This window comes from Carassius gibelio, chromosome A20, assembly GCF_023724105.1.
Source record: "Carassius gibelio isolate Cgi1373 ecotype wild population from Czech Republic chromosome A20, carGib1.2-hapl.c, whole genome shotgun sequence".
NCBI lineage: Eukaryota > Metazoa > Chordata > Actinopteri > Cypriniformes > Cyprinidae > Carassius > Carassius gibelio.
The window spans coordinates 15,950,503-15,967,496 of NC_068390.1; the positions used below are offsets into that span (position 1 = coordinate 15,950,503).

A 16,994-nucleotide genomic window follows, 5' to 3' on the forward strand; every position below is an offset into this window, starting at 1 on the left:
GGGTTCAAGTTGTGTTAATTGGATGAGAGGCTTAATAACAGCCAGTTTGAAGGTTTTGGGGACATATTCTAATGACAATGAGGAATTAATAATAGTCAGAAGAGTATCTATGACTATTGGAAGCACCTCTTTAGGAGCTTAGTTGGAATAGGATCTAAAATACATGTTGTTGGTTTAGATGATTTAACAAGTTTATACAATTCTTCCTCCATATAGTAGAGAATGAGTGGAACTGTTCCTCAGGGGGTCTACAGTGCACTGATGTGTCTGATGTGATACTGTAGCTGACGGCTGCATGGTTACAATTTTATCTGTAATAGTATGGATCTTAGAAGTTAAGTTTCATAAAGTCATTACTGCTGTAATGTTGGGAAATATCAACACTTGTTGATGCTTTATTTTTCATTAATTTAGCCACTGTATTGAATAAGTACCTGGGGTTATGTTTGTTTTTCTTAACCGTAAAGGAGCAACTGTATTTAAAATGCTAGAAAAGAGAGAGTCCATATTTTCTGTTACATCATCAAGTTGTTCTGAGGTTTTGGATGTGCTAAGGAATTGGGATACATCAGGAAGATTACTTACAAAGCAGTATTTTGTGGTAGAAGTGATGGTTCTTCCATACTTGTAACAAAGAAGTAGAATTTACAGTTTTAGCTTAAGAAATTAAAATTATTCTTTCTCATGTTTTCTCTCTCTCTCTCTCTTGCTCTCTCTCTCTCTGAACAGCAGGCATCCTTCTTCAAAGAAAAAAACTGTTAAAGTAAAAAAAAAGAAAAGTAGATTAAAATATAGACATCTTGATTTTTCATCCTTTTTGGCTTATTTAATGCCTGCTAAATAAGGTCCCCCTTGGATCTTGTTGTCCCCTTGGAAATTTGCCTCCTAGGTGGTCCCCGGCCCCCTGGTTGAGAACCACTGCAGTAGTGGTCATTCTCATAATATGTTATAAATACTCTACTGGCTGATATACTGCTCAATTGAAGTATCTCTATAGATGAGCTTAAGGCTACGTTTTATGAATAAATTAATTAGGTTATTAATCGTGATACGTAGCCTATAACAAAGCATAATAAAACTGCTCAGCGAAACAGCGTTTGGGTCACCAATATTCAAGTGGTTCTTCACCTTCTACTTGAAATACGATACACTACACAGGTTTAACTGTATTGTAATCACGCCGTTGAATATGAGGACTGCACGGCAGCTGCTTGATAATAACGTGAGCGTTCTACTTTTGTCGCGTCGCGCGCTCGTAGACACGGTGTTCAGCTCTACATGTCTTTCCACATCAAAGGGAAATCACACAAGTTCCAACAGTTCAGCAGTGGGAGGCAGCCAGCGCTTGAAAGGATCATTCGCCTCCAATGCACCAAAGCAAACAAACACTCTTGCCCTCGGAAATTGCATTTCCATGAACCGCTCTATGGATAAAACGCGTCCTTGAGTGCAGTCGGTGTTGTTTGCGATTAAGCTCGATATGTCTGAAAATCAGCCTCTTTACGCTCTACTGTTCTTAACTTCACTCTTCAGCTCCGCGTGCTCACAGGGGACACGATTCGTTCATTCAGCTGCTCTAGATGCGGATGGGAGATACAACATTAAGTGGGGGTTTAACGAGTCCACGATAACTTTTGAAGTAGAAGTTGAAACGAGGGGATATGTAGGATTCGGTTTGTCACCGACCGGTGCGATGTCCTCGTCTGATATCGTGATAGGTGGTGTGCTCAACGGAAGTCCATATCTGATGGTAAGTGCATGCACCTTTGGGTTTGAATGCATCTCACATTCAGTGCTGAATGCTGATTATACAATTAGAGAACACTGACTCACAACCTACTATTAGTCTGCGGAATTTGATTTGTGCAAATGATGTTGTTAAGTTGTAAGGCATTTGTGTCTTATTTAGCCTTTGTATATTTGTGCTAACAAAAATAGTTTGGGATGGATCTATGATGAATAATTGTAATAAAAAAATACAATTAACATGTTTGCATCCATCCAATTAACTTCTACAACAATAATATAATGGGTAAAAATAAATACACTTTTATTATATTCCATAGTGCACTGTGTTTTCATCAGGAAACAACACAGTTCACATTTCACAGTCGTTTGCATAATTACATATTTACATTACAGCCATTCATTGTCATTTGGGCAACAAATAGCATTTTAAACTACATTTAGACACATCCCAAAATATGAAAATTAATTTGCACTCCTTTGGATCACAAAATCTCTTATTATTGCTTATATATTGATAGAATTTGTCATTATTACTTCCTTCATTTTTTTGTACAGTAAACATGCTATGAACATAGAGTTTATTCTAAAATTAAATATATATATGTGTGTGTGTGTGTGTGTGTTTAAAGAGTGTGAGCAACATTAAAGACCACTGTCAAACATTTAAATCTGCAGTGAGAGCTTTTTGCATCCTCAAATATTTTGCACTGAGATCATCCACTGACCCAATGACCTGCCAAAATCAGCTGCCCTGTGACCTGGATTTTATTCAGACAGTACTCACATAAACACTACTGTTTCAAATGCAAGCAGGTCAATATTTAAATACATCCACACCTGCTGTCCATATTCACTGCACACTATAATCTCCATCCAGCTGTAAACTGTATGATGAATACAATATAAGTTTATGATTAGTTTTCAGCACTGCACTATTCATCAGCATTGTGTAATGAAGGCTCATTTATATCGATACATTTCTGTTTTAGTTTTGTAAGCATGAGTCATGACATGTTTTGTTGCAAAACATATTCATACTGCTGTCTGAATGTATTGGAAAAAATAGGACATTTTCCTGTGCAGCTAACCAAACATTCAGGTCAAAGGGTTCTCAAATGTGACCACATGCACATGCATTTACTCACACAGTCTATAATCTATAAAAATACCTTCTTTTCTGATTCAGACTTTTCAAAATGTTCAAACCTGAGATGGACTAACTTCGTTCCTCCTCACTCTGTTCAGGACTGCTATACAGACTCAAATAGAAAGGTCCATAAAGATGCGCTGCAGAGCTATCAGCTGCTGTACGGCAGAGAAAATGACACACATACTGTCCTGGCTTTCAGCAGAAACCTCCATACCTGTGATGACAATGATAAAGTCATTACGGTAGGTTTGACTGCATGCATCATCACATCTGCTTCCAAAAGTCTGAAAGAAACATCAGCGGCAAGGTTTCTTTATCCAGTTTTTTGGAGCATGCACAAAACCAAAACTTTTTAACGGGACTCTCAGTAGTAATTGCCTTCTGTTCGGGGGAAACAATAGTACAGTGTTTTATCCAGGAGTTAAATAAACTCTCTTCCCTAAAATGTTGTCAAATTATTACTTATATAAGAAGTCTCTTGCACTTAAGTCTACAATTACCCATAATTTGTTACTCCGCAGGGCAGTACTGTGAGGGTGATCTGGGCGTTCCATGAGGAGGACGTGGGAGTTTCAGGACCAGTCTACCATGGGACGAACAGAGGCAGAAAGAGTCTGCGATTACTCAACCCTGGAACCAGCTCCAGGATCCCAGCAGGAACAGCTTTCTTTGACCTTCTAAATGAGGAGGTGAGGAAAGTGCTAGGAGTGACCGAGAACTGATTAGCCCTAGGCAGTTTTGTCTATTTTTGCATGCTTAGGAATCACGGTCCTTGTGGTTACATATGAATCATTTTTAAATACACTCTTTTGCTTCCTGATTGGGTATTTTTAATGAAAACAAGGCCCCTATTATGCCTGTGGGATACTGCCAAACACCAGAATTTATAAGAGTGTACATATTTACAACTGCACAACAAATACTCAGCATTGAATAGAAAAAAAAAACGGAAATTGGATCAATAAAATGCCCACACTCTCCAGTCCACAATGGAATATTTCAGCTTGTTGCTGACTGCTACTTTTAACCGTTTTGTGACTGATGCAAACCTTTTAACCAAAACTTTAACATATTCAAATATTGTAGGTTCCTGTACCTCATAAGGATACAACATACTGGTGTCAGATCTTTAAATTTCCAGAGCTGAAGAAGAAACATCATATAATCAGAGTGAGTGAAAATACTGTTTACATTTTAAAGCATGCCCATCTTAATCAAATTATAAAGTTTAAAAACATTTACATGCATCCAAGACATGATATACAGTAATTATTATTCCAGAGATGCATGCTTAAGAAATTGCAGGCTTATGTGTTGTCAATTAAACACTCCCTGTTGTGAAGTACCTTCTACTATCTCAGTTCATCTCTTCCATACTTACATTTATTGGCTTTCTTGAAGCTTTTGCATTTTCCTCTGTCTACAGTTTTAAACCGATTCCTGTCAGTCGAGATAACCCTAAATTAAAGCAGCTCAACTTCAGTCAAGCTTATATTTTAAACAGTAGCTACATATATAGTTTATATTTGCTGATACAATAACAATAATTATGTCATGATAACTATCGTCGAAATGATTGACACTTAGCATATAGTATGGTTTTGGTGGTATGGTTCTGTTATGGGTAAAAAAGTCCCTGCCCATCGATGCAGCCTGTCATGAGTGAGCAGGGAGAGCAGCTATAACCCTGCAGGGTAAACAGAACAGAACAAGCAGATATCATTATTGTTCTTAATGATCTTTTAAGTGTAAAACATTATTCAAGATAAAGTGAAGAAATATCAGAAGCCAACTCCTGATCGTGGAGAATGGGGGAGTTGGGGATGGAGGAGGGTGATTTGCTCCTGAGCAAGCGATAAAGCTGCTGAATAATTCTGAATAGAACTTGATAGAACTTGCCCGTGATGGGCGTCATATTCCTATAGGTAGATGTGGATCTGCTGAGAGTCAGTCAATGAAAGCTTGACTCACGTGACCTGTCAGAACTAACACTATACGCTTCATTTTGCATAATCAAGTCAGAAAGATAGTACAGCAACTCAAATTGGTGAATCATTTTTGAGAATATGGGAAGGGGGATCACTGCGAGGAAACCAATTTACAAGAATAAATCGAACTTTACAATGCATCCGTCACATGTATGTTTTGTTTTGGTTTTGTTGTAGTTTTCCTTCTTTGACCTAGTTTTTCCTATTTTCCTGCCACTAGTTTGTTATCTTAGTTATTCGTTGATTTGATTAGTGTCTGCACCTGTTTGTTTCAGTTTATTTAAGTCCTGTGTTTTCTTCTGTTCCTTGTCAGTTCTCATTACATGGTTGTTCAGTTCCTGTTTCCAAGGGTTTGCATATATTAAACTAAATTGCTGCACTTAGATCCAATCTCTCAACTTTATTTGAGAATGAATCAGATCCAGCTCTGTGATCTTTACAGATTTAATCACTGTCAGTGCGAATACTGAACACAGTTTTGGTAAGCGTGTTTGATTATTCTTTCAGCATTTAATGGCAAAAGAAGCTATTATGAGAAATGCTGAACGACTTTCATGCTACTGAATAAGTAGTGTCACCATTTTTGTGTTACTGTTGTTATTCCGTGGGATGCTAAGTTTGCTAAATATGTTGCTAAATTAGATTCCTTGTATGTGATTTCATTTTTTTTTATTATTATGTTTTAGCTCATTTTGGTTGTTTTTACATGGTTTATTTTGCTACAGAATCTTGTCACCTGCCTCTGTTTAGATCTCTTTCTGTCTCTCTCGCTCTTTCCCTCAGCTTCTTTTTTTGTTTCACCTGCTTATTATTGTCTTTTGCATCTGCTATTATGACGTGTTACTGAAATTATACTCTCTTTCCCAAGATGAAAGAATCTTCCCATAAATAAGCTTTTCAAGTTTTCTTAATTAGAGGCAGAATAGGTACTTTTATCGTATGATAAAATACTTGCATTAAGCATCATTCTTTTCGGCCAATTTTTCAAATGCACTAACCTTTCATTTAAATTAATTGTTGTCACCATTTTATGCTCATGTAAAATTCAGCTCCACTTATTTTAGTGAGAAGATAAGTGAAGATAAGTGCTGCACATGGAGAAGTGAGCAGTTCACATTATAAATGGAACCCATTTACTGGGCTGCAGTGTTCAGTATGTAATGTGCCGGATACAAAGACTCTACAGTGAATAGACTTGTGCGTTGTCTGGGTTTCACGCGATGATGAAACATACAGACAAGTTCACACTTACACATTCTCATATTCACTACATGCATGTAATCTTTACTCATGGCCTAAATATTGCTTAGGTACATTTATTTTGACCATGTTTGAGTTATTACATTTAGCCTCCAATTAATCTGTCATTAACATCAACTGAACACAAATCAGTAAAACCAACGAGTGAATAATTATTGTGACCCCATTTTGCCCTCTTTTCCTGTCCTCTCTGCGTACTGTACAGTAGCCTGGTATTCGGAAAGCTCCAGGCTGTTAAGCAGATGCCAGCAGCTGCCCCATAACCACAGCAGTGTCTGGATGTTTTATGCACTGTTCCTATTCAGTTTCATGGAGCAGATGTTGAACTGTCAAACAGGAGCAGATTTTTTTAGACACTGCTCTCACTGTCTATATTCAGGCCATATTGTCACTGTCCTTATTCAGTCAAAAACCTCATGCTATGTGATGCCAGAAGAGGCTATCTGGGTGTACTTTATACATGAAACTGTGAAGCAAAAAGGCTTGTAAAATGTGCTTTGTAAAATATTTATATATATCTATCTATCTAGCTATCAATCTATCTATCTATCTATATATATATATATATATATATATATATATATATATATATATATATATATATATATATATATATATATATATATATATAGTTGCTTTGATTTATATTTTAATATTTATTTTGACATATTATAGATGATAGAATAAATGCATATTTATTCCGTATTTAAAATAGGATTGTGCTTGTAGTAATTGTCACAAATGTTGGTCAACCAGCTCATTTTCTGGGCTGTGATGAACAAAAATACCGCAGTGCGACATTTCTAAATAATTTAGAATGAGATGACAAAATGTTGTTACTTTTATAGCATGAAAATGCAATACAGCCATGTGCATGAAATCATACTGTTTAATGTTTTACAGTATAATGACAACATTAGCATTATATGGATGGAAAGATCTGAATCTGTGATGGTTTTAGAAGATGGATGGATCAGACATACTGTTAATGCTATTACTCAATAAGCTAAATGTTCATTAGATTTTAGGGCTTCAAAATAAAATGGCTCCCAATGAGTAAAAAAAAAAAAGAGTAGGTGGAAGGGAAATAAAGGAACGTATGAATATTTACTCAGCCACTCTTTAGCCCGGGGTCCCACTCCTTCAGGCAGAGACCCCTGGAAGATCAGGACACAGTTCACTCTGTTGGAAATGCTTTTATTTAGAATTCCAGTTCTGACAGAAGAAGCCCACTGTGAGGAGAAAAATAATTCTAAAATCCCCCACATCCTAATCCAGAGATATCCAAGCTAGTTTTAGCTCAACAATCCACGTACAGAGTTTCCTTGTAGAAGATCAAAATAGAGTGGTTTAAAAAGATAACCTACTTTTATCAAATCTTTACGGCTGATCCCTTTAACAAAGCTTGGACATTGTAGTGGAAAGTGTTCCTGTTTTGAATTAAATAACTTGGATTCATTTAATTGTAACTACATTAAAGCAATACTTTCACTATATTATATGCACTGCTGTACAAAAGTTTCTAATTAGGTATTTAAAGAAATTACTACTTTTATTTATAAGCAGGAAACATTCAAACAAAAGTGACAGTAATAAATAAATTCAGTTTTTTCACAGGAATTAAAACGGATTACAAGGATTAAATCTAATCATTCACAATAATAGTTTTTACTGTATTTTTGATCAAATAAATTCATCATGGATGAATATGAGAGACTTCTTTCAAAAATATAAACAAATCTTACAAAGTCCAAGCATTTGAATGGTAGAGTACACCGATTAAATATTAATCAGGGTTGGGTTCATTTCAGAATTTATGTAAGAATTTGTTGTTGAACTGGAATGATAATTGGTGTAACCAAAAGACCATTTAATTTAGTGAAATTTGTGACAAAATATAAATAATGGCAAGAAATGAACAATTTTGACTAATTAATTGTGTTCATTCTCTGATATATAGATTATAAATTCAACACTGTTAAAATGACGCCATATATTAATATAGATATATATCTTGATATATACCATAAAAAGTGTTAATTTTACAGCAGTACACAATGTGCAATACATAGTTTGACATATTTATTGAAATTTATTATTTAATTTTCAGATTTAATATATAACTATATAAATGCATTATAATAAATAAATGCATTTTATAATCACTTAGTCCTTCATAATAAGGTTTTCTTTACTGTTAAGTGAAATTTAAGCACTTTTACTACTTACAGTATTTGAATTGAATACCCTTTTAATTCCTTAAATTCAAATATTAAATTCCTTATCTCAGTTCAAATTCAGAAATATAATTGTAATACAAAAGGCATCCTCACAGCCCTGCTGTTCATATGTCTCTCTGTTTGTTGTTGTTTTCAGATAGAGCCAATGATTCAGAAGGGTCATGAGAATCTGGTTCATCACATTCTGCTCTACCAGTGTGACAGCAATCTGAACAAGAGTGAGATCAACAGAGGACATGAATGCTACCATCCAAATATGCCAGACTCCTTCTTCACCTGTGAAACCGTCCTGTTCGCTTGGGCTATTGGGGGAGAGGTGGTCACTTCATATTCATTTCAAGTTCATATTCAGTCTAATAATAAAAAGAGTTTTAGATATTGAATAGAAACTGTTTTTATCCATTGTAGGGCTTCACCTACCCTCCACATGCTGGAATGTCTATAGGAACCTCAATAGACCCAGTCTATGTACAGATGGAGATTCACTTCGATAACCCATCTTTACAAAGAGGTTTGTTATGATAATCTTCAACAGTTTAAAACCTGCCTCACTTGCTGCCCTAAGTCGTTTATTGTATTGTATTTTATTGTATTTTATGTGCATGAAGTGATCTGTAGTCTTCATAGTATATTACGGTGATTCTCAGCTACTAAATAATGAGCTTTGAGTCATGAACCTCAGAGCTGCTTCAGAGTTGAGTTTTGGTCTCGCCACAGGTATAGTGGACAGTTCAGGCCTGCGTTTGTACTACAGCCCCAGCCTGAGGCGCTATGATGCTGGGGTCATCGAGACAGGAGTGTGGGTCAGTCTTTACCACATGCTGCCCCCAGGCATGCAGGATTATATTACAGAAGGGCACTGCACACAGGAGTGTCTCCAAGAGGTGGGACCGCAAAAAAACACAGGCATTATCGTGGTTATACTCAATTTATACTTTATAAGATAATATTTGAGACCTACACTAATGCTGAAACATCAAATTAAAACTATTACATTTCTTCAAAAACATAAAAATGGCTTATTAATTCCTAACCTTTGAATGCTAGAGCAATTTTCTCAAAACCCAGACCAAAAAGACATGAGTATAACATGTGTCTCTTTTCCTGTAAGTCATTAGACGGTGAGATGCCCAGTGGAATTCATGTGTTTGCGGTTCTGCTCCATGCTCACCTGGCAGGACGGGCAATCAAAGCCAGACATTTCCGCCAGCAGGTCGAGCTCCAGCCACTAGCCTCAGATGATCAGTTTGATTTCAACTTCCAGGAGTTCCAGCCGCTCAGCCAGGAGAGGATCATCCTGCCTGTCAGTCAGAGTCCATTTCAGTTTCATAACCTTCATTGCTCCCTCTGAGGGTGAAATTGCTGTTGCATTAATCATCATCAGATACAGTGAACCTCACAGTTTACGGTAATGATTCATGGAAAACCTAGAAATAGCAGGGAATTTCTAAATAGTGAATTCTAGGCCTGGAAAAGTCATGAACAATCAAATGGTCAAAAGGTGTGGCTGTCTGAGGTAGGCTACATAAGTACACTCTTTTCACTATGTTTTAGTGGTGTGTACCTGCGTGTCAATAGTGGTTAAGCAATAAAATCTGTTCCCACAAATTTCCAGGAAATACAAGCACTCCAGAAATCATGGGTTTTTAAATGTAGACATTTACGCATAAAGGCACAATATAGTGAACAGACTGTGCTTTTATACCTCGCAGTCTCACTTTCATTTGGATCAGATTACCGGCAAATATGCCTTTTTTCTGACTAAAGTCATAAGATTGTTTTCATTGCTCCGAGTTTGTAGCTGAGGGATTGGTAGTGTTTTACCAGTAAAGAATTGAGCAATTATCATTATCTGCTCCAGTGTCTCAGCCATATACAAGCACTTTGTATTACCTAAGAGTGGTGTAATAAATTCAACATTTAAAGAGCACACACTGTGCATCTGCAGGACTGGTGTCTGATTAAAAGGGCCCACAGGCGAGAGGTGACTCATGTGTGAGTTGTGACTTGTTATCCTGTTCTGACAACAATCAGTGAGTTTATACTCAAATGAGTTTCATTGGCCTATTCTGTTTTGACAAGCACCCAACAGTGAGCATAATGGATGAGCAAATGGTTTTTGTAATTCACTTTTAATGTCTGTGTGTTAACCCACATGTTTTTCTGTCACCAGGGAGATTCTCTAATCACTGAATGTCGATACAACACTAAAGGCAGAATGAACATGACCTGGGTGAGATTAAGGCTTGTAAAGCCTTGTTTGCTTCTACTGACAACAATTATACAGATTCGTGTCATATTGTTTGGCTATAGGTTTTCTCGTGGATTATACCAATTATAGAGTTTTTCATGATAGAAATCCTGGTTAACAGCAAGCTTATTCGAACATAATAGAGCTGTTCAGTCATGATGTCCAATATGTAGGCCATTTTAATGGCTAATTTTACAGTTTCCTTTGGGAATGTATAAAGGGATTTTAAAATAGCATTATTTTTTTTTTTACTTTCTCATTTTATCAACTTAGTTCACCCAGAAATGGTGAACTAAGTTCACCCTGGTCTGTCTTTATATGCTCAACTTAAATGCTGTTCCAAACCTGAATGACTGACTGACTGACATACAGCTTTGGAACAACAATTCAAGACAACATTTGTATTTTTGGGGAGCTATCTCTTTAAATTACAAATAAGCTCAAATTTTAATTGTTAAACTGTTATGCTATTTAAAAAATTAAGAAAACCACTGCACAAGAATGCAAATTCTGAACAGAAACATGCCTTTGAATCGGGCCTGTGCATGCTCTTGGCTAAACACTGTGTCTGCAAACAGCTGCAGGTCTGTGGAGATGGATCCAGCTGCTGACGTTTTCCCATACACATTCAGCCGCACTCCTGAGCTGAGCTGCTTTTCCTCTGTAGACAGTCCACAGTCTATAAACATCATGGCCAGATCACTGGTGTTTTGGATTCGTATTAGAGAGATCAAGATATATTTGCTGCTTTGTGCATGTCAGTTCAGTTTGCTCAGTACTGGGCATAATTTGTCACTGGCCTCTGGCTGTAACAGTGCTACAGATGCATTATGTCGGTGTAGTATTTCAAGGTTTTGACCCTAGTAATGTGGAATTTATTTCTTTTTTTTTCTACAGGGAGGTCTTAGTACTCGGGATGAGATGTGTTTGTCCTATCTGCTGTACTACCCCAGGGTTAACCTAGCCAGGTGTGAAAGTTTACCAGAAATCACCGGCCAGCTTAAATTCATTGGGGTCAAAGAGATCCAGGAGCCTGTTACGTAAGTCTGAGAAACCACTACAGTGAAGAGGGTCTTTTGTTAGTGGCAAATACACGTATTAAACTCATAATGATGAATAAGTGCATGTAGCTGTAGTATGACTTCATTGTTTTATCTCAGTATTAATTATTATAATAATCCCTTTTATACCCAAATTTATATTCTGTACGTGTTAGAAGTACTGTAAGAGATTTCATGCAGCGTCAGTCCAAAAATATACCAATTACCTGACAGACATAGTATGGTTGTATTAAAGGGATTGTTCACCCAAAAATTCGAATTCTTTCATTAATTGCTAATACCCTAATGTTGTTCCAATACCTTATGACTTTCATTCATACTCGGAACACAACTGAATATATTTTAAATGAAATTTGAGAGGTTTCTGTCCCTTACTTAACAGCCTAATCAACTTTCAGTTCGAAGGACCAAATATAGTAAAAACATTATGGAAGTAGTCGATGTTACTCCAGTGGTTCAACTGTAATTTTCTGTAGCGACGGGATGCTTTTGTGCGTTGGAGAGTCAAGAAAATAATGTTGAATATAGTCTGGTCCCAATATTTTCTAAATTACCTAAATGTCAAAATTATTACAATAATAATTTCATAATTACAGTATCTTTATAGTAAAATTTTAAAACTGAGCATGTCATCTCATTATAATGGGTCATATTTTTCACCTATGAAAATTAACCATTGTTAATTTTTGTAATGGTTGTGTATGTTATTGTCTACCATAGCTCCCTCTAAACCTATTATAAAAAGATGTGTTTATTTGTCTGCTAAATTAAGAACTGTTTACGAGTGCTTGTTTGAGAGGGTTATGGGATCTCCATTTAAATGAGTAGAAAGACATTTTTATCAGTCATAACTTCTGAAGAGAAATAATGCAGACACAATAAAAGATGAATCTTTCTAGTGAGATCATATCAAGTTCCTGTGTTCGCGCACACTTTCAAATTGACTAATTTGAAACTTTTTAAGTACTTTGAAAGCCTCTGTGTTCCACTATAAAGCTCAAAGTATACTTTGGTTTTTACACTTACACTGACTAGGGTATGTTTACAGTGCGTGATGTGAATTTTGTCATCAGCACAGTACACACACACACACACAGTAAATTTTTTAGACCACATGTACAATGTACACACAACTCGAACATATGTACACTTTGAATTTCTTTTTTCCAAAAAGGTTGCAACACTTGCCCAAACCATTATTTCAAAGAACAAGAGCAGCAAACACAATAGACACGTTGACAAGTTGACGAGTGCTTGTTTGAGGGTATTAGATACCCACAATCTTTCTAGTGTGCATTTGTTAAGCTATTTCCTGTAAATGTTAGAGACTTCAAAATCATTATTCGCTGTAGGTTTAAAAAAAATTAGAAGAATAACAAAGTCAATGGAACATACAGTAGGTTATGAAACAAAGAAAATAGAGACAATGGGAGAATTAAAACAATGGAAAGAAAGTTAGAAGCACAAAAAAAGAAACCAACTTGAGACAATACTGTGACCTGTGAGAGACCTTCCAATTGCAGTTTACTTCACATATAACTGGCGTCACTATCATAGACCCTTAATAGCTAAACAGCGATTGATTGATCATGATGGCTCACCGGATGATTAGATGATCAAATGAGAGTAATTGTTTTCACCTATCCAAATGTTCTGGTTGTCATGTCAACAAGAGAGCTTTACAAGATGTGCCATCTTTCTCCCATCAGAAAGTACAAATTGTTTGTTGGACCCAATGCAACATCTGGAAGTGGTCATTGTAAAATGTGTTTGTCAAAAAGAAAGACACTCTGAAGCCACAAGGCCGTCAGACAGATGGTATCAAATCCTGTTCATCCCTCTTGCGATTACATTGCTGAGATAAAAATAAATAAATCTTAACGACTTCTCTCCTTTCACATGTTTCTAGATTTTTAGTTGTGCTAAACTTCATCCCTGATTGGAACATGACGTCTGTGGGCATTATAACACCACTGTTGTATAACCCATTATGTTAGCAACGTTCAAACATGGTGGTTCTCCAACAGTTATCCATAATGATAAGTACGTCTTGGCTAGTTTTAGGAAGAACTAGTTTTCTGAGATGTTATCGCAGGCACAGTATAGATATAAAGACTTACTTTATGAATTTTAAGGTATGTCTCAAAGCAGCTGCGGCTCCCAGGTTCTGTGGGCGTCTGGTGAGCCGCTGATGTTTTGTATAGATTCCATTTACTATAGAGAAAGAGACGTGTGGTTTGTTATGTCCGCACATGTTTGTGTGTGATTTTGCATGTGAGTGGGTGAATGTATGTTTTGGACTGACGTCTGTGTGTGTACGTCTATAAATGAAAAACATCTGAAGGGCCCTGCTGGTGGAGTGTGTTTATTCGACCCCCTGAGGCTCACAGCAGTATTGTGCTCAGATGCTGGAATAAAGGGGGATTATAAGGGGATAGATCTGGCAACTCTAAATAGATTTAGTTTCAAAGCTCTGCCCCAAGCGCCCTCTGTCTTTCGATCACCACACACACATATAAAGCTCACTGAGCAGATATGGTTCCCCCAGGAGTATCTTTGATCAGTGAGTAAATTATTGACACTCAAAACATCATATATGTTATGGGGAATACAGTCAGTGGTACCAAATAAATGTATGAAAAATCATATCTATATATTTTCAATTTCATAATTTCACAGATGAAGTCAAAATTATTTCAGAGAAGCTGGAAAGATGATTTATTACCTTTATTTACAATTGCAATTTATTTACACTTAAAATCTAAACTGATGAAAGAAGTTTAAATGTACTTACCTGGATCAATTTGAACTATGATTTTTGTTTTAATATTTGTAGACTTAAAAGCCAAGCAATGCAATTACTCCCGTACCTCTGTTGGAAACTATTGGAAAGACTTCAGAACTAGATTAGAACTGACTACAGAATTAATATCACTTTGGAAGTAAGGTCTTGATATTAAACAAATGTACTGAACTATCTCTTTTGCTCTTTGAAGAACCTGGCCCTTTGTTATTAAGAGTCCTAAGAAATACAGCAACCTCTCCTTCACAGAAGCCATGGACAAATACAAGTGGACAAGGAAGAAAGGGAAAGCATTCAATGACATTGTACGCAAACTCCCCATGAACGTTCGCTGCTCCAAGATTGGCCAGGATGAGTGGTCGGTGAGTGATTCTGTATATATTTTCAAATATATATATTTGGCCAATAAGGCATCTAGCACATATAGCGATGTGGATGCAGAATAATACAAAATAGTTTTTTGATACCAAAGGCATGTTAAGCATGCTGTTCACTGTCAGTCAGCTTTTGTTCCGTGAACAAAACTGAAAAAATAAATAAATACCGAGTGCACAAATGCATTATAACGTTTGGGGTCAGTAAGATTATTATTATTATTTTTTAATTATTACTTTTATACTTCATTTAAATTGCAATAATATTTAGAAATATTGCTGTTTTAACTGTATTTTTGATTGATTGAATGCATCCTTGGTGAGTATCTTGGTGACTTCTTTCTTACCCCAAACTTTTAAACTGTAATGTAGCTCATCCATGTCAGAAAGTTGATTCAGGTTATTTCTGTCGCAATTAGATTCAAGGGATGATCATCTCTCCTCCAGAGCTGAAATCAGAGCAGACGTCTGCTGATGCCGTGGCCTGCAGGAATGTCTCAGAGATTCAGTGTGGACACTCCATGCTTCTGCTCCTCACTGCATGTCTCTTGCTCATACTACAGACCTGCCTACACCTCTAATGTCTGCTGTCATCTCAGCCCCCTACTCATAAACATAGCCTAAATGAAGTTTATCACTAACACTGATCACAACTGTGCTGTATTCATGAAGGATGGTGGCATCATGCATACTTCACATGGAATATCCTTGGTTAGCGGATACTGCGGTGTTGAACGTCTTACCATAGTTGTAAATTTTAATAATCATACCACAAGTCTGAAATAGGCTGTCACACTCCAGCATACCACAACTTATGTCTTCTGGGTTGTAGGGATAGTATTAGATAACTTTAGTCATCATTTACTCACCCCTTGTGTCATGCCAGTTCTGTATGACTTTCTTCTGTGGAACATGAAAGAAGATATTTTGAAAAATTGTATTGGTGTTTTTTTTTTTTTCTTTTTTGCTACAATCAGTTAAAGTCAATGGGGTCCACTGTTGTGTTGCGCCAAAGTCCCTTTAAGACAATGTCACTCTGTGGCCATCTTTTATTGCAGCTCCTGTCTCTTTGAATGGGAAACATCAAATTCTCCAAAAATGTTCGCCATGAGCTGTCTCTAAAATTTTGTTTCTTTTGCTCAAATAGCGAAAAAAAAAGCCTATTTTTCAGGCTAGACCAGCAACGCTGTTTCTATAACAACCGGGACTTCTAACGGTAGCTGCACTCTGACTTTACAGATTAGCGACTGGCTATTTTACTTAGAAGGCGGGGCTTCGTTCTATAGAGCGGCCATATTGACTTTCATTGTAAGGACAAAATCATGCTATAATGCAGGCTTTCTCAAAAGTTGTGTAAAATTTTCAATACCTTCCTCTCAGTCACATTGGTAGATTTGTTAAAAGTTAAAAAGTTAAAATTTCCTTTAAAAATGTACTTACAAATGAAAATGTGTTTAGTCCAGAGCTCTACGAAATGTGTTCCTCTCATTATAAGCTAAATATTTGTTTCACAATGGAATACTGGCATTATATTCAAAACCATTACATTTTATAATTTGTCTTTTTAAGCAATAAATGTTTATTTCTTGTAAATATTTACAGACTTATTATTGTATTTGAGTTTTTAATGAAAGGACACAGACTCATGGCAATTTAAATTACACATGTATCTTAGTAGGTAAAGATGTTAATTGTGTCTTTGCATTGTTTAATTTAGTTTGCTTGCTTGTTTGGTTATGGTTACCTTGTTCATTCGAAAATGAGAATTATTCTTTCATATAAATATAAGGAGAATATTTTACGAATGTCTTAAACAACCTCTTCTTCAAGACCAGAACTAGCGAGGATGTATTCTACAGTTATTTGCAATGGTAAAGTTGAAGCTGAAGGGATGTGATTGTTCTGAAGGCTCACAGTAGATTTATCCAGTGTTACAGCGGGGTACTGTAAGCCCACTGTTAGCGCCTGGGAGTCCCTGGTACAGCAGGGAACATCTCTTACTAAGGCCTCCAGGCTCTCTCACTCTCACACACCCCAACACAGAAAAAATGTGCCAATGTGTGCTTGAGAATGCCACAGAACGGTGTCCTGTCCTCAGTCTCTCATTCCTAACTCTTT

General features: G+C 36.4%; 1 protein-coding gene across 2 annotated transcripts; it reads left to right on the forward strand.

Annotated features, from left to right (window-relative positions):
- Positions 1-1,119: 1,119 nt before the first annotated feature.
- Positions 1,120-16,413, forward strand: LOC127938110 (DBH-like monooxygenase protein 1 homolog). Of its 2 annotated transcripts, none has more exons than XR_008148630.1 (12): positions 1,120-1,750; positions 2,995-3,141; positions 3,421-3,588; positions 3,986-4,069; positions 8,524-8,703; positions 8,796-8,898; positions 9,105-9,271; positions 9,499-9,690; positions 10,561-10,620; positions 11,536-11,678; positions 14,752-14,864; positions 15,296-15,444. XR_008148630.1 is itself a non-coding variant. In XM_052534530.1 (12 exons), exons 1-12 carry the CDS (start codon positions 1,481-1,483, stop codon positions 15,455-15,457), a joined length of 1,845 nt encoding a protein of 614 aa, XP_052390490.1. In that variant the 5' UTR covers positions 1,125-1,480; the 3' UTR covers positions 15,458-16,413. The 2 variants fall into 2 exon arrangements, 1 of the variants encoding a protein (XP_052390490.1); XM_052534530.1 differs by having other exon boundaries at positions 1,125-1,750; positions 14,696-14,864; positions 15,296-16,413.
- The last annotated feature ends 581 nt before the right edge of the window (positions 16,414-16,994 follow it).